Source organism: Ostrea edulis, chromosome 9 (assembly GCF_947568905.1).
Source record: "Ostrea edulis chromosome 9, xbOstEdul1.1, whole genome shotgun sequence".
NCBI classification, from domain to species: Eukaryota; Metazoa; Mollusca; class Bivalvia; order Ostreida; family Ostreidae; genus Ostrea; species Ostrea edulis.
Window position 1 is genome coordinate 17,941,648 of NC_079172.1, and position 16,999 is coordinate 17,958,646.

Genomic DNA, 16,999 nt, shown 5'->3' on the forward strand with positions numbered 1-16,999 from the left:
TCTTTGGTTTTTTGTTTGGTGGCACGGTTCGTTCTGGACCTCCACAGACTGATAAAACATTAATTCTATCAAAATCATCGTCAACGTTTACATGAAAGAGACCGGTGAAGGGCTTCAAATTTAGGCCTATGCTCGGCGCTTACAGCCATTGAACAGTGAGGGTTCTTTAGCGTGCCACACCTACAGTGACACGGGACATCCGTTTTAAGGTAATCTCCGAGGACCCGTGACATTCACACCCGACTTAGGTCTGTCGCGGCCGGGATTCGAACCCCGGGCCTTCCGCATGCAGAACGAAAGCATCGAAATAAAATTCTTCCAAAGTATAAATAAAACTGAGTACTGGAAACACGTTGATTACATAACTAATTTAATTGTTTTGGACTTCTTGAGGACAACTTATATTTAATATTTACAGACAGGAGATATTTTCCCCCGTAATAATTTCATAACTATGTGAACTTTTCCGTTTCTGCGGAAATATAAACAAGAAAATTCACAGACCGATATCTTCGGGAAATTTCCAAACTCAAAATAAAACTGAAATTTACTTTAAAAACATATTTATTACATGTATGAAGTTCTACTGTCGAAACATTTAATTGTTTTGAACTCGTTGATCTAATTAATATTTAATTTACAATTCTGGCAGCTGGCGAGTAAATATAGACGGTATTGTGTACAAGTAAACATAAATGCAAATTTTAGTATTATGCACAAATTCATAATTAATTTATAGCAGCGAAGCTTTCTTACATTCAGATGAACAAAACATACAGTTTGGAGGCAGCTTTTCAGATGAGGCCTCATACATTCACGAATATATAGACTACACCAAAACACAAACTACATCTTTACATATATACGAAACACAGACCACATCTTTACATATAAACAAAACATACACCACATCTTTACATATATACAAAACTTACACCACATATTTACATATATACAAAACACAGACCACATCTTTACATATAAACAAAACATACACCATATCTTTACATATATACAAAACTTACACCACATCTTTACATATAAACAAAACATACACCACATCTTTACATATATACAAAACATAGATCACATCTTTACATATATACGAAACACAGACCACATCTTTACATATAAACAAAACATACACCACATCTTTACATATATACGAAACACAGACCACATCTTTATATATATATACGAAACACAGACCACATCTTTACATATAAACAAAACATACACCACATCTTTACATATATACGAAACACAGACCACATCTTTACATATAAACAAAACATACACCACATCTTTACATATATACGAAACACAGACCACATCTTTACATATAAACAAAACATACACCACATCTTTACATATATACGAAACACAGACCACATCTTTACATATAAACAAAACATACACCACATCTTTACATATATACGAAACACAGACCACATCTTTACATATAAACAAAACATATATCACATCTTTATATATATACAAAGCATAGATCACATCTTTACATATATACGAAACACAGACCACATCTTTACATATAAACAAAACACACACCACATCTTTACACATATAAACAAAACACAGACCACATCTTTACATATATACAAAACACACACCACATCTTTACATATATACAAAACACACACCACATCTTTACATATATACAAAACACAGACCACATCTTTACATATAAACAAAACATAGATCACAGCTTTACATATATACGAAACATAGACCACATCTTTACATATAAACAAATCGCAGACCTTATCTACACACACACACACACACACACACACACACACACACACACACACACACACACATACATACATACATATATATATATATATATATATATATAAACAATGTGTCATGGACTGTTGATATTAATATACTTTCTATCTTTTTTTTTCTCATGCATTTTCCCGCAAAACAGCGAAATTCACGGATTGTTGGGGGCACGGGAATATCGACTTACAGTTTACGGACAACTTGTGAAAGCAGGTTTTAGGAGTTAGACAAGAACATTGGGGTGGATGGGGTGGAGGTGGGGGGGGGGGGCTGAATGTTAAGTAGTCGTCCCATTCAACCATTACTAGTAAAATACCCCATCTTCGGTTTCTGTTTATTCTTCGTCAAACAAAATTCTGCATGAGGTTTCAATAGAATCTACTATAAATCTGTGGTTTCGAACAGAATTTGAAATCAAGGGGAATATGTAGATATTGATATGTTTGTGAAATCCTTTTCCTTGCATTGTGACGTGTATGGAGCGCCAAATTAACATAAGAGGGTATCTTAATAATTTCTTTAAATAAAATGGAATATTCAGTTCTGAATTATTGCACTCAATGAGTTGTCGATAGCATTAAATATTGTGCGGAATTAGAGATAATTTCAAATCGAAATATCCCGATCTCTTTCTCTGTAAAAGAACTGATTGATGAGCGCATTAATTCCTTATACAAAAGCGTTGTAAATAATTGAAGATACATATATTCAAATAATTAAAGATATTTTCAATTGTTTAAATTTATGTTAATTTGGTGCTCCATGTGACACAGCTGATATCAGGAAATAAAGTATACACAATTCTCTCGACTTTCAATGCTACAAGGTTACACATGTCTTTCAAATTAAAGGGACTGATTCACGATTTTACCCAAAATTTTGTTTTTCACTTTTAATGATCAAATTCTACTGTCTAATGTGTTTGAAAGATTTCACGTGAAAATTCAGGTTATATATCATCACAGAAGTTCATTTTAGAGAGGATATTATTTGTTTTGTAAACAAAGAAATTGCGGCGATATTTTCAAAAGAAATGGATATCGATCTAAGTATTATTATATCTTTCACATTTCAAGCATTTTTGGGTGAAATGTGTCATCTAAAAGTAAAAATTTGTGATTATGCAAAATTAAGGTGTATTATATTTCAAAATCAATATATCACTTGTTTGTTTGTTTACATAAAAAGACTTGTTTACATAACACATATTTAAGGCTAAAATATTGCTTTCATTCTTGCATTCAGAAGGTCAAAATGTTGGCTGTCAACATTAAATGAGTTATATTTCTAATGCTTAACATCAAAAAGTTAAAAATATTTTTATCAAAAATCGTGAACCAGCCCCTTTAATAACAGTAAACAACTGAACTAATTTGTGTGATAGCGAACAGCTAATACATCAATCTGTGTTTGTTTTATTCATCTAGCTTTTTAAATGCAGATTTATGTTGCGAGGTACAATAAAAAAATTAATTTTTAGAGTCGAGTATGGTGTCCGGAGATTTCAAATCCGTGCGGACACATTTTTGCTGTTTTGAACAATTGTGTACTTCCCGTAGTTTGGCGGCGGTTGAAATTCTTCTTATAACATGTTTAAGGTAACTTCATACTCGCATTGATATCTTATAAAAGTATAGAAAGTGTATTTATTTCTATTTATTAGATCTAAAACTAGTAAACTATCAAATAAAATATATAGGTAATTCCACTTTTTAAGATGCGAGACATACAGACCACAGCGTTACGCGTCTACAGCTTATCTGATCTCATGGCTTGGTCAGTCGAGTGAATCTTAATGACTTTGATACAATTTCAAATTCCTGTGCATAGACAAAGTGATATATTAACATCAGAAATTTTCAGTTTTCCTTAAACAACATTAAATATTATATAAAAAATCACAAACAATGGTTATAATGTATGTCTTACAGCGTGACCTAGTTAGAATAATCTTTTGTCTTGGGACAGGCCCCCACCACCACAGGGTTTTGACACAATCTGAGCAAACTGTTATATATAGTATAATAATGAAATTATTGATAATATAATTATACTTTATGTGCCAGTTTGCTCAGATTGTGTCAAAACCCTGTGTCCACTACAGTTAGAATACCAGCTCCCAGGCCACATTTTAAAAAATGTTGGTTTGCCATAGCCCGAGGGTCATAAAAAATATTGGGTCGATCAGTAGGGGTTTTTTGTTGTTGTTTTTTTTTTGTTGTTGCTGAAAATATATTGAATATCAAAACTCTGTTTTTATAGTTTGTGTTCTTTTGATGAATTAACCCTATTACAGTGAATTACTTGCAGAACTGTCAGAAACCTCTCTAAAAAGTGCAGTTTTAACTTCATGGACAGGAGTAATTTGTGTATGGCTCATATATAATTTTGTTATTCTGATATGTTATTTGTTTTGTGGGTGTTTGTTTTCCAGGTCTTGAATATGTCCATTGTTTTTTCAAATTTGTCTAGAGTCTTGGTTGCTATGATTTTACTCACAATGACCAATGTAACATGCATGTATTATGCAACTGAAACTTGGTAGCATTGCTGTTGAACAAAAACATTATTCGTATAAACTCAACACAATTTCATGTTCAATGATGTTGGTCAAACAATTTCCGATACATTAAATTTGTGCTCCGCAGTACCTCGAATTGCCGAAATGCCCGTGATTTACCGAAATGCCTCCAGAAATACCAAAATATCCATTAGAACTAACGAAATTCCCCTTTGAATAAATTTTTTTAAGTGAAATTGAAAGATTAGGGATTGATTCAATTGTGTAAAATGTCGTCTCTGAAGAAAAAATAACAACATTTTCAATAAAAAAGTCTTGTTATTAGAATTTGTATTAATCTAATGAAGGTAACTCATGTTATTTTTCTTTCATTTAGAAGAATGGTTCAACCGTTATTTCCTAATCATTATATATATACATTGCTTAAGTTGAATTAAATCAACATTCATATATATTTTGCAATTCAAACAAATATTGTATAGGGGGGAAAAATCATTGGTGATATACATGTATAAATTTTGCTAGAATTGTCTTTCTTTGAAACATCGTAAATGCGAGAATTGAACACAATTGAATTTCCTAATGTTACAATCACAAATTTAAAAACGTTTTATCATAAAAGATTAACATATTATATTATAAAAACTTAATCTGCATTAATGTATATAATTAGAGGGGAATTTCTATACTTTTAGGTGGTATTTCGAAAACTAATTCCTGGGGGCATTTCGGTAAATTGCGGGCATTTCCGAATATTCGGGGCACCCATTTACATAGGACACAGTTGTTGTTTGTGTCCATAATTATCGAATGATGCCTCGTCGGATAGATAAAATTCTACCAGTATGCCATGTGCCGAATCGATCGTTTGAGCGCTTAAAATTGCGGCGATTTACAAAACACCACAAAGAAAAAAGCGAAAAACCAAACCAAACACATCTTCACAAGTCAAGGGCTATTGATTAGTTGCCTCGTTACAAAATAAAAACAACACGCAATGTTCTTAATGTTAAGAAAAGTACCCCACGAGGAGCATTGTTTACTTTCTGTTTTTGCTCTTTCCAAACTTGCATCTTAAACGAGGAATCTCATTGGATGATTTAATTTTAGCTTATTGCGTCATCCCCTGTCCCAAACCCGTATTTTGAATGGTGACATGCAAGCATGGTGCGAGGTAACAAATCAATAACACTTGACTTGTGCAGATGAACAAAACGCTGATAGGAACTTGAAAGAAAAAAAAGAAGTTGGAAAATCAAGTGAAAAAAAAAATGGCCGAAATTATGTCATTAAAAACTTTCCATTCGGGGGGGGGGGGGGGGGGGGGGGTGGTAAAAATGGGTCTGTCGCGCGATGGCAAACAAACTCCTTTTTAATTTTGGTCCCATCTACCCTTAATGTAGCAGACAATATGCAGAATCGCTCCGAAACTGTTATAAAATCACCAAAGAATAAACGCTTAAATCTAAATTTGAATAAAGTAACCCCATTGATAATCTGTAAAAAATTGTAAAATATAATAAATGTAACTGAGGACATGGAAATGTCATTTTTCTCGATTCACATTTTACTGGAAACTATCATCACAACACCCTGCTGTTTTCCGAAACAAATGCTCATTGAAGAACCTCCTACTAGTCTACCATATATGGAAAACAGTGGAATGTACCTTTTGCAAAAAGCTTGAAGACAAAAAGAGTTTGTTGTGCAGTGAACACAAAATTAGGCTATCCTTAAAACAATGTTTGTTTGGAATTGCTGTCTGGGGGGGTTTTAGACCCAGGAGGGAGGGAGGGAGAGAATTTCTTTTTTCATTAAAAACAAAAATCACAACATAAAACAGTGAACAGATTTATTTTTCAGATATTTTTTTTTTGTTTTAATAAGAAAGCCAAAAAAAGGTGGGGGGGGGGAAAACCCTGACTAAAGGTGACAGTTTCTATCAATAATTCATCAGTCTATTTCAGAGGATTTCTATTTGAAAATTTCTAGCCCTTTGACAAGATAATCAGCACAGACTGAAGGAACCACGCAGAATTTCTGCAATAAATCTTGGCCACTTGGAACCACATCAGCTGATGCACAGTAAAAGCATAAATCTTTTCTTATGCCCTTCAAATTCAATTTCAAACACTTCAGATCGATGTAACTTTGGCTGATATATTGCCCATGCCATCTGACATATTGGGTGTTTTTCAATTCACTCGCGATCTCTTTTCAAGTATCATAAAGACTAAAACTGTAAATTATACTGAGCTGTTAAGGCCTTTGGCATGTCCGCGAAGCAAGGCTCTAAAGTAACACGTATGTACATGAGAAAATCAGCAAATGTATAGAGATAATCTATACATGCGTTCACTGAAAATTTTGTGATCCATATGGGCGCCGCCATATTATTTTGTTCATTAGTTTCTTCTACAGTTATTCGTGTTTTAATTTTGAATGACAAAAATACAAGACTGGCGTGTGATTTGTAATTCAAACACTCAGTTTGTTAAAAATGAATGGTATAATTATTATTGTTAGTATTTATCCAATCATCAAATAGAAAATCAGTAATACGACTAAATAGATGAACGAGTTCATGAGTTTCTTTAAATGAAAATATATGATATATTTACGCTTACTTTTTTACCACTTTGAATTTGTTGGTTAATTTTTGTTCAGTTTTATCACTCTTTTAAATTGAAAACGGTATCAATTGTTGTTTATCATGGTTTGATTTAAAAGACAAAGAAAAAAGTTGAGGGTTCATGTGACATCACAGTGCACGGTTTGCGTCGGCTGGCGCTATATTCCCCGCGTGAAAGGAATAGGCGGATCCTGTTATTATCCTCATATATTCCCCCTTTGATACTGAGCATTTAGCACAGGGGATAGTGAAGATCGTAGTAACATTTTCCGTGAAAGGTCATATCTCCATATTTTGGAGTTGAGCAATGACAGGTTCCGGTAAATGGAAGCTGTACACAGCGATATTCAAACTTGTAGGTTTTAGTTCTCCTTCCCCACACTTATTAAAATAGAATGAATGGTGAGTCAGCTGTGAGGGTAACTTTATTGGTTGTATATTAATGATATGTGACATGATTTTACCGAAACGTGAGTGCAATTTTCATTTTGCTACATTGCGGGTATATGGGACGCATTCTATCGTTAAATTGGGACCATAGGACATTATCACTTTTAACGATAGACCATTCTATCTAGGCGTGATCATGTTTGCGAAGCAAAAAGTATTGGTATTAGTATTTATATCCTTAACAGGATGAAAACAATTCTTAAGTTATCCGAAATATCCGAAAGTGTACGGACAGATGTCAAAGTACCTTACCATCTTGTTACACAACTTTAGACATTTGATCCGAGTATTCATTGAATGCGGGAAATATAATACAATTGATGTATAAAGTGCATTGTGATGTCATATTTAGCTTCAGAGTTTAGCAAATTTACAAACATAGGAGACCTGGCACAATTAAGAACTGACTGAATGAGAAAATATGGTTTACATGCTTTTACAGATTTTAAATGTAACATCTCAGAATGGCATGAACTTGGGGAGAAGAGATTCAAAATAGCAAAATACATGTCCTTGCGCTTGCATTGAAATTGACGTCATTTTGACCAAAATTTTCCAGTTCCAGGTACAGTTTAATTTTTCGTTAATTTTCTATATCATCCTTATTAAACATGTTTATTATACTTGTTACCTAAAGGGAGAGCTCCGCCCTTGTGACCCTTTGTTACCTATAGGGAGAGCTCCGCCCTCATGACCCTTTGTTACCTCTAAGGAGAGCTCCGCCCTCGTGACCCTTTGTTACCTATAGGGAGAGCTTTGCCCTCGTGACCATTTGTTACCTATAGGGAGAGCTTTGACCCTTTGGGTCATGAGAGGGCTTCACCCTCTATAATAGTATTCTTTACATTTTCATGGAACTGTTTCTTTACAAAAATATATAAAATGTGTGTGAAAAATAAAGAAAATTCCATTGCATAACGGGCTCGATAACAAAATCAATTAAAACAGAGTTATTGTCCTTGGATTTAATTCAATTGACATTTTGAAACATATTGATTATTTATACATAACTTAAGAAGTTAAAACTTCTAAGAATATTTTATGTTTAACAAGATTTTTTACAATGACTGTCAGAAAAGACTCCCAACAAAATATATGTTCCTATCATGCATAAATCTAATTTCTGTGGAAACGAGGGGGTAATTTATGTTCCTATCATGCATAAATCTAATTTCTGTGGAAATGAGGGGGTAATTTATGTTCCTTTCATGCATAAATCTAATTTCTGTGGAAACGGGGGTAATTTTTGTTCCTTTCATGCATAAATCCAATTTCTGTGGAAAAGAGGGGGTAATTTATGTTCCTATCATGCATAAATCTAATTTCTGTGGAAACGAGGGGGTAATTTATGTTCAGTGTTTTCTGTCTCCCTCGTTTCTGCTCAAGCCTGTATAAAGTATGTTGGAAATGTTTACCGCATCAATCATGGTTTGGTTCGATAATATTTCAGGTTACATTTGATATTAACCAATGAAAACTTACCTAAATCAATCCATGAATGATTTTTCTGCGAATAGATCCAATTGACACAATTCAATTTCACACTTTTGTTTGATTGATTGTATATTGTTTAATGTCCCTCTCAAGATTTTTTCACTCATGTGGAGACATCACCATTGCTGGTGAAGGGCTGCAAAGTTATGCTCAGCGCTTACAGCCTTTGAGCAGAGAGGTTTATCATGCCACACCTGCTGTAATGCTGGGCCTCGGTTTTTGCAAGCTCATCTGAAGGACCGCCCCATTTAGTCGCCTCTTACGACAAGCAAGGGCTACTGAGGACCTATTCTAACCCGGGTTCCCCAAGAGAAAATTCTTGATGATAATTGTCGTTGATTCAAATAGTTATTTTTATAAACAATGACTTAAGTGCATTTGTCACCTCATTTTGTAAGTTTCCGGATATATAAAGATGTATTATTTGAAATGATTTAGAGTGGAATTGAATGGTTTCAGTAGGATTTATATAACCTGTTATCCATCATGGAAGCTCAAGAGAGCTTTTCTGATCACCTGGTTTCTGTCTGTTTGTCTGCCAGTCCCTTCTCTAGATCCACTGGGCAGATGTAATCCAAACTTGGCACAAAGCATCCTTGGATAAAGGGCTTTCACATTTATTAATTTCAAGATCCATGCCCCCTTGCAAGAGGAAACAATTAGCTATTTGTTAAAATAAAGTGGGGTAATTAAAAAAATCTTCTAAAACAAACTAAATGCATAGTTATGTGTAACCTTCAGTAACTTTGTGAAATTCATGGTCACAGAGTTATGAGTTCAGACTCAAAGTGGGACTATATGAATCACTTGATGAAAATGCATTGAATATTTTTAAAAAGCAAACTATGTGCATAGTTGTATTGAAAATGCTACTGCGCAGGTGAGTGATGTGGCCCATGGGTCTTTTATCATATAAAATTTTAGGCTTCTCTGATTTGTGGACCTTTGCTTTCATCAATTTGGTTTCATCCACATTTTCAAGCATTCATCTTGATTTCAGGATTAAACGACATACTGCTGAAAAACTTTTGCTGGTGTGATGTCTGTGAAAAGCTTTCAATAAAAGAGGAAACTGACAAAAACAAGAAACATACCAGAACTGTGATAAACCAAATGAGTACACGTACAGGTGATAGAATTTGTGGCGTAGGTGTGATATGTTCTGTCAGACAGGTGATGAACAACCAGTAAACCCTATACGTGTGATGTGTATATGAAGACCTTCAGTAAAGGCAAAAGCTGAAAGAGAATGTCCGCAGGTAAAACGTATCCTTGTGGAGTCTGTGGAAGGGCACTCAATCAGAAAACTGACCTTCAGAGACATATGAGAACACATACAGGTGAGAAACCTTTTCCATGTGATGTGTGTGGGAAGGCCTTCAGTATAAAGGGGACCTTACTAAGACATATGGAGGTACATAGACAAGCAAGCGAAAAAACCCATGAATGTGACGAGTGTGGCAAGGCCTTCAAAGCAAAGGAGACCTTAAAGAGACACATGAGGACACATACAAATGAAAAACCTTACAAATGTGATGTGTGTGGGAAAGGGTTCACACAAACAAGTAACTTACATGTACATTTTAAGACACACACAGGTGATAAACCTTTCAAATGTGATGTGTGTGGAAAAGCCTTCAGTGTAAGTGGAAACTTACGAAAACATACCATGCTCCACACAGGTGAAAAACCTTACGAATGTGGTGTATGTGGAAAAGCATTTAGTATAAAGGAAAACGTTCAGAAACACATGAGGACACATGGTCATACCCATGAAAAAACTTGTAAATGTGAAGTATGTGGGAAGGTGTTCTATGAAAACAATGGTTTACAGAGACACATGAAGACTCATGATACCAATGAAAAGCCTTACAAATGTGATGTGTGTGACAGGTCCTTTTGTAGAGAGGTCAACTTCATGATACACAAGAGGACGCATGCAAATGAAAAAACTCTCACATGTAGCGTGTGTGGCAAGGCTTTCACCATTAACAATTATTTAGATGTGCACATGAGGATGACTATCGGTGAAAATGCTTATGTGTGTGATGTGTGTGAGAAAATACTGTGTCTGAAAATTGATTTGCAGAGACACTTTAAGACTCACACAAATGAAAAACCTTACAAATGTGATGTTTGTGGGAGAGCATTCCGTCAAACAGGAAGTTTAAGAGCACATGTCAAGAGGCATACAGATGATAAGTCTTATATGTGTGGAGTGTGCAAGAAGACATTCTTTTCAAAAGGAAATCTACAAAAACATACTATGTTACACACTGGTGAAAAACCATTTGTGTGTGGTGTTTGTGGGAAGGCTTTCATTGAAAACGCTAACTTGCAGAGACACATGAGGGTACATGGTCTTACACATGATAAAACTTGTAAATGCGATATTTGTGGGAAGGCGTTCTATCAAAACAGTGGTTTACAAAGACACATGAAAACTCATACAAATGAAAAACCTTATAAGTGTGATGTGTGTGGGAAGGCATTCAACCAATCAGGAAACTTAAAGACACATTTGAAGAGACACGCCGGTGATAAACCTTATAAACAATGTTTACAGAACCTGAGTGATACCTGTACACATGAGGATACATACAGGTGAAAAACTGACAAATGTACAGGTCATATGAGGGGAAAACTGACCAATTTACAGGTCGTGTGAGGGGGGGGAACTGACCAATGTACTGGTCATGTGAGGGGAAAAAACTGACCAATGTACTGGTCATGTGGGGGGGGGGGGGGCTGACCAGTGTACAGGTCATGTTAGGGGGGAAAACTGACCAATGTACTGGTCATGTTAGAGGGAAAAAACTTACCAAAGTACTGGTCATGTGGGGGGGGGGGGAACTGACCAGTGTACAGGTCGTGTGAGGGGGGGAAACTGACCAATGTACTGGTCATGTGAGGGGAAAAAACTGACCAAAGTACTGGTCATGTGGGGGGGGGGACTGACCAGTGTACAGGTCATGTTAGGGGGAAAACTGACCAATGTACTGGTCATGTTAGAGGGAAAACTGACAAATGTACAGGTCATGTGAGGGGAAAAAACTGACAAATGTACAAGTCATGTGAGGGAAAAAAACTGACAAATGTACAGGTCATGTGAGGGGAAAAAACTGACAAAAGTACTGGTCGTGTGAGGGGGGGGGGGACTGACAAATGTACAGGTCGTGTGAGGGGGGGAAACTGACAAATGTACAGGTCATGAGAGGGGAAAAACTGACCAATGTACAGGTCATGTGAGGGGAAAAAACTGACAAAAGTACTGGTCATGTGAGGGGGGTGGGGGACTGACAAATGTACTGGTCATGTGAGGGGGGGGGGAACTGACAAATGTACTGGTCATGTGAGGAGAAGATATTTTGATAGAAAATTGACATACTACCTGGTAGTATATAGACATGTGATGAAAAATACACATTATATCCTTTAAAAATTCACTGCAACATAAAAAGCACACAATATTAAAATGTAAACAAAACTTTGAATAGTGACAAAAGCATTTTTGAAGTGATTTAATATATATAATGTTTGTTTGTCATGAAAGCTTACTTTGCAGCCAGCTACAGAAAGCTCTACAAATGAGGACTGAGTCCACAGAAATCCTCTAATTATGTTTGTTGTTCAAGCAATTTGTTTGTAAATACAGAGACGGATGAAATCACATACAAATGAAGCACTATATAGCTGTACATATGTGTGTGGGTGGGCGTGTGTGTGTGGGTGGGTGGATGTGGGTGGGTGTCCGTGCGTGCGTGTGTGCTGTAAGTATGTGTCCATGCATATGTGTGTGAGAGAAAGCGTTTTATGATGGATGGAATCTACTAATCCCTATCAATGTGACATATACAATTAATAGATAGTCTTAAAGGGACTGATTCACAATTTTCCTCCAAATTTTGTTTTTCACTGTTAAACATGATCAAATCTACAGTCTAATATGTTTAGAAGGTTTCACACAAAAAAATTAAGGTTATTCATCATGACAGAAGCTCATTATGGGGAGTTTATTATTTGTTTTGAAAACAAAGATTGAGGTGTGTTATTGTTTACAGAGTTTTCAAAATAAATGGATATTGATCCAAGTTTATTATATATATCACATCTTCAGTATACTTTAGGTAAAATGTGTCATTTAAAAGTTAAAATTTGTTATTGTACAAAATGGAAATGCTTTAAATTACAAAATTAATGTTTCACTGCTTTGTTAAAATAGACTTGAGTCTTTGTTCACATAACACAGAATGAAAGCTAAAATATTGCTCTTTTCCTTGCATTCAGATGGTCCAAATTATGGTTGTCAACATTAAATTAGCTATATTTTAATTTTTACCATAAAGAATGAAAAACATTTCTTTTGAAAAATGTGAACCAGTCCCTTTAAAATCTAAATTATGGTAGATTTCTGTTAGGCAGATGTATTGGATGACAGATGATTAGATATATTATAGATATCAGTCCCTATTTTAAATTAGATAGAAATTAATCCCCATTAATTAGATAGAAATCAGTCCCTATTAATTAGATAGAAATCAGTCCCTATTAGATTGACATATTAATGTCTGAATGTTTTTTGTTCAGCTGGATTTAAAGGGAGAGAAATCAGGACCCTGTGAAATATAAAATGAGTGACATACACTTGTGTATTTTTATTTATAGTCTACGCAAGTTGAATTGTAAAATGTGTTTTAGAACTTCAAAGACTCTGCAGTGCAGATATTGAGAGGATATTTTCAGAGACTTTTATGTATAAAGGCATGTACTGTGTACAAAAGAAATTTTTATGCATGGAATTTTCATCCTATTTAAAATTATTTATGATGCAATGTTTTACTCTGACACTATTTGTATGTATGTACATGTATATTTATACCATTAATAAAATTCTCTATAAATCTCAACTTGTGTACAAGAGACACCCTACAAAAGTGATGAAAGGTTCTCATTTGTACTAAAAGAACTAGATTCACTTCTAGTCTAGCCTTATTTTGGTTGATTGTATATTGTTTAACATTCCCGCTCAAGAATCTTTCACTCGTAGAGAGACGTCACCACTGCAGGTGAAGGGCTGTAGAATTTAGGCCTATGCTCGGCACTTTGAGTAGGGAGGGGTCTTTATCGTGCCACACCTACTGTGACACGGGACTTGGGATTTTGCAGACTCATCCAAAGGACCGCCCCATTTAGATCATCTGTTGTCTATCTGTAAACTTTTCACATTTTAGACTTCTTCTCCAGAACCACTGGGCCAATTTCAACCAAATTTAACAAAAAGCATCCTTGGGTGAAGGGGATTCAAGTTTGTTCAAATGAAGGGCAACATCTTCTCCAAGGGGAGATAATCATGAAGATGCAAAAATAGGGTGGGGTCATTTAAAAATCTTCTGGCCAAAAATAAAAATTTATTTGTTTGATGTACTCTGACCGATCCTTCAAATTTGCTCCTACCCGATCATTTTTTTCAGCAATTTAAAATTTCATATTTTTTTATTTCATTATTTTTTTGGTTCCCTTGAAAAATAGAAAATTCTCCTTATTTTAAAACAAAATATTAAAAAAATTTCATGACATTAAAAAAAAAAACACCTACCTACCGACCCACCTTAAAAAATGTGGGTCGGAGTACATCAAACAAAAATATTTTTAATGATGGCCTCAAGAACCACTGGGCCAGGAAAGTTGAAATTTACATGACAGCTTCCTTACATAGTGCAGATTTGAGTTTAAAAGTCATGGCCCCAGGAGTATGGTGGGACCACAATAGGGGATCATAGTATGTAGGATTTGATTGGGTTTTTTTTTAAAAACAATATTAAACAATCAGAAAAGAATCTAACAAAATTATGTTCCTATCATGCATAATTCTAGATAAATTATAGATTTTGCAAAATATTATGATGTCACGTCGGGGTGGAATTACTTATTATAATGAATAGATAAAACGTCATAAACATATCTAAATGTCAAGTCCAAGGCCACAGCTAAATTTTCTTCTCATGTGAAAGCTGCCTGTATATAAATAAATGAAAGTGATCAATCTCCACAACAATGATTATAGACCAAGATAATGAAGTTGAAGATAACAGTGATCAATCTCATAAATCCCATAAGCAATACAAAATAGATAGTTGGGCAAACACGGACCCCTGGACACACCGAATATAGAAAATAAAATGGGTCAGCTAACCCAGGAGCACCATTCGTGTCCATGGGAATTCCAACAGACTGTTGGAAGACCTGATCACCAAAGACTACCTAGACATTGTTAATGAAAGAATCGCTACAGGACGCCACTCGGAGCTATGAAAATCATGCTAATGCAGTCGAGGGTTGTAGAGTAGCAGAGCGAAGATGGTTTAGTTTTTTGTGAAGTTTAGGAACCGGTATAGGTACGGTAACTCACATTCATCCGTCCCATTGACTGAGCTATTTTAATGTGTTTAAAACTGAAGTAAGATTTTGAAGAATGAAAGGTAAAGATAACGAACAATGATCAATCTCATAACTCCTATAAGCAATACAAAATATAGAGAGTTAGGCAAACACGGGCCCAGGATATTATACCACACCTCGATTTTATAGGGCTTGAAATATGTCTCCTATTTAGTCATTTGTACTATTTTCTATCATTTGTAATAAGGTGAAATTAATCAAATGATGCAAATCCTTATCATTGGGTCAAATGCTGTTTGACGTGTTTCATACCGATTGTAAGGCCGTTCTCGGCACACTGATTTTGACTACGGATAACTCCGTTTACCTGATCAGGTTATAGGACTCGCAGTGGGTGTGACCGGTCTAGAGGAGATGCTTACTCCTCCTATGCACCTGATCTCACCTCTGGTGTGTCTAGGGGTCCGTGTTTGTCTAACTATCTATTTTGTATTGCTTATCGGAGTTATGAGATGATTGATCACTGTTCGTTATCTTCACCTTTCATCGATACAAAAAGGGGGCGGTTCGATTTGACTGGTCCCGTATGAAAGCCGTGAATTGAATTCAATATTCAAACCTATTTAAAACATTATTTTTCAAACGAACTGGAATGATATCATCCAAAATATTTAACTAAAATATATGTTCACATAGACATCATTGTTTTAAAACTATTGTGAGTATGGAAATTAACGGGATTCGATTTGACTGGCTACCTAACATGGCTACGTCAACAAACGGAAGACATTTGAACAAGCTGTGAATTGGGGGTATAATGAATATTTAAATGTATATTTTACGGAAGCATATTTGGGCCGCAGCAGTATCTTTTTTTAGTTTGTTGTAACAAAATAATAATTTGTTATAACAGATTAATAATTTGTTATAACAGATTATCAATTTGTTATTTCAAGTTATTATCAATATCAACGACAAGAGATCATAATAGACGATATCGTGCATTTTCTCTCCATAGTCTCCACATATCAAAGGTCTATGTTATCTTAACCTTTCTTACATCACAACATTATCGAACATTCATCACAAGATATTGAACATACATCACAAGATTATCGAACATACATCACAAGGTATTGAATATACATCACAAGATATTGAACATACATCACAAGATATTGAATATACATTACAAGATATTGAACATGTATACATCGCAAGATGTTGAACATACATCACAAGGAATTGAACATGCATACATCACAAGATATTGAACATACATCACAAGATTATCGAATGTACGTAGTAACGTTTTATACACAATACTCAAGTCCAGTGATCTCGTTAGCGACGAAAAGGGGTACTTAAAGTTGGATCATTTGTATGATGGTATCCCCCCTAGAATTCTGACCTCATTGACAAGATTGAATGATCCGGGGAATTGAAAGGTTTATAGAGAGTTGATTACCATCATTATTTATTTGAAATCCCGATATTCTTTCATTGAGTGACCCCTCTATAGTTTTTCGACATAAAGTAATTCACAGAGGTTAGTTACACTCAGGTAAACAACCAACGCAGAGTACAACCATTCTCTGAAAGTATAATGTAGAATAGACTACAACCATCCCTAATACATGTACGTTGACAATTTGTAACGATGTATTTTTTTGAATGTCTGGTTTTTTTCCCGT

At 35.0% G+C, this 16,999-nt stretch overlaps 1 protein-coding gene across 3 annotated transcripts; it reads left to right on the forward strand.

Moving 5' to 3' along the window:
* Window positions 1-3,146: 3,146 nt before the first annotated feature.
* Window positions 3,147-11,577, forward strand: LOC125659852 (zinc finger protein 227-like). Of its 3 annotated transcripts, none has more exons than XM_048891644.2 (3): window positions 3,147-3,407; window positions 7,855-7,977; window positions 9,907-11,577. In XM_048891644.2, exon 3 carries the CDS (start codon window positions 10,156-10,158, stop codon window positions 11,512-11,514), a length of 1,359 nt encoding a protein of 452 aa, XP_048747601.2. In that variant the 5' UTR covers window positions 3,147-3,407; window positions 7,855-7,977; window positions 9,907-10,155; the 3' UTR covers window positions 11,515-11,577. The 3 variants fall into 3 exon arrangements, with proteins under 3 accessions (XP_048747601.2, XP_048747602.2, XP_056004706.1); XM_056148731.1 differs by lacking the exon at window positions 3,147-3,407 and adding an exon at window positions 6,328-6,415; XM_048891645.2 differs by lacking the exon at window positions 7,855-7,977.
* The last annotated feature ends 5,422 nt before the right edge of the window (window positions 11,578-16,999 follow it).

Bases quoted from the DNA above. Each gene is read 5' to 3' on its own strand.
- LOC125659852 (XM_048891644.2), top strand. From the start codon at position 10,156: ATGTCCGCAGGTAAAACGTATCCTTGTGGAGTCTGTGGAAGGGCACTC.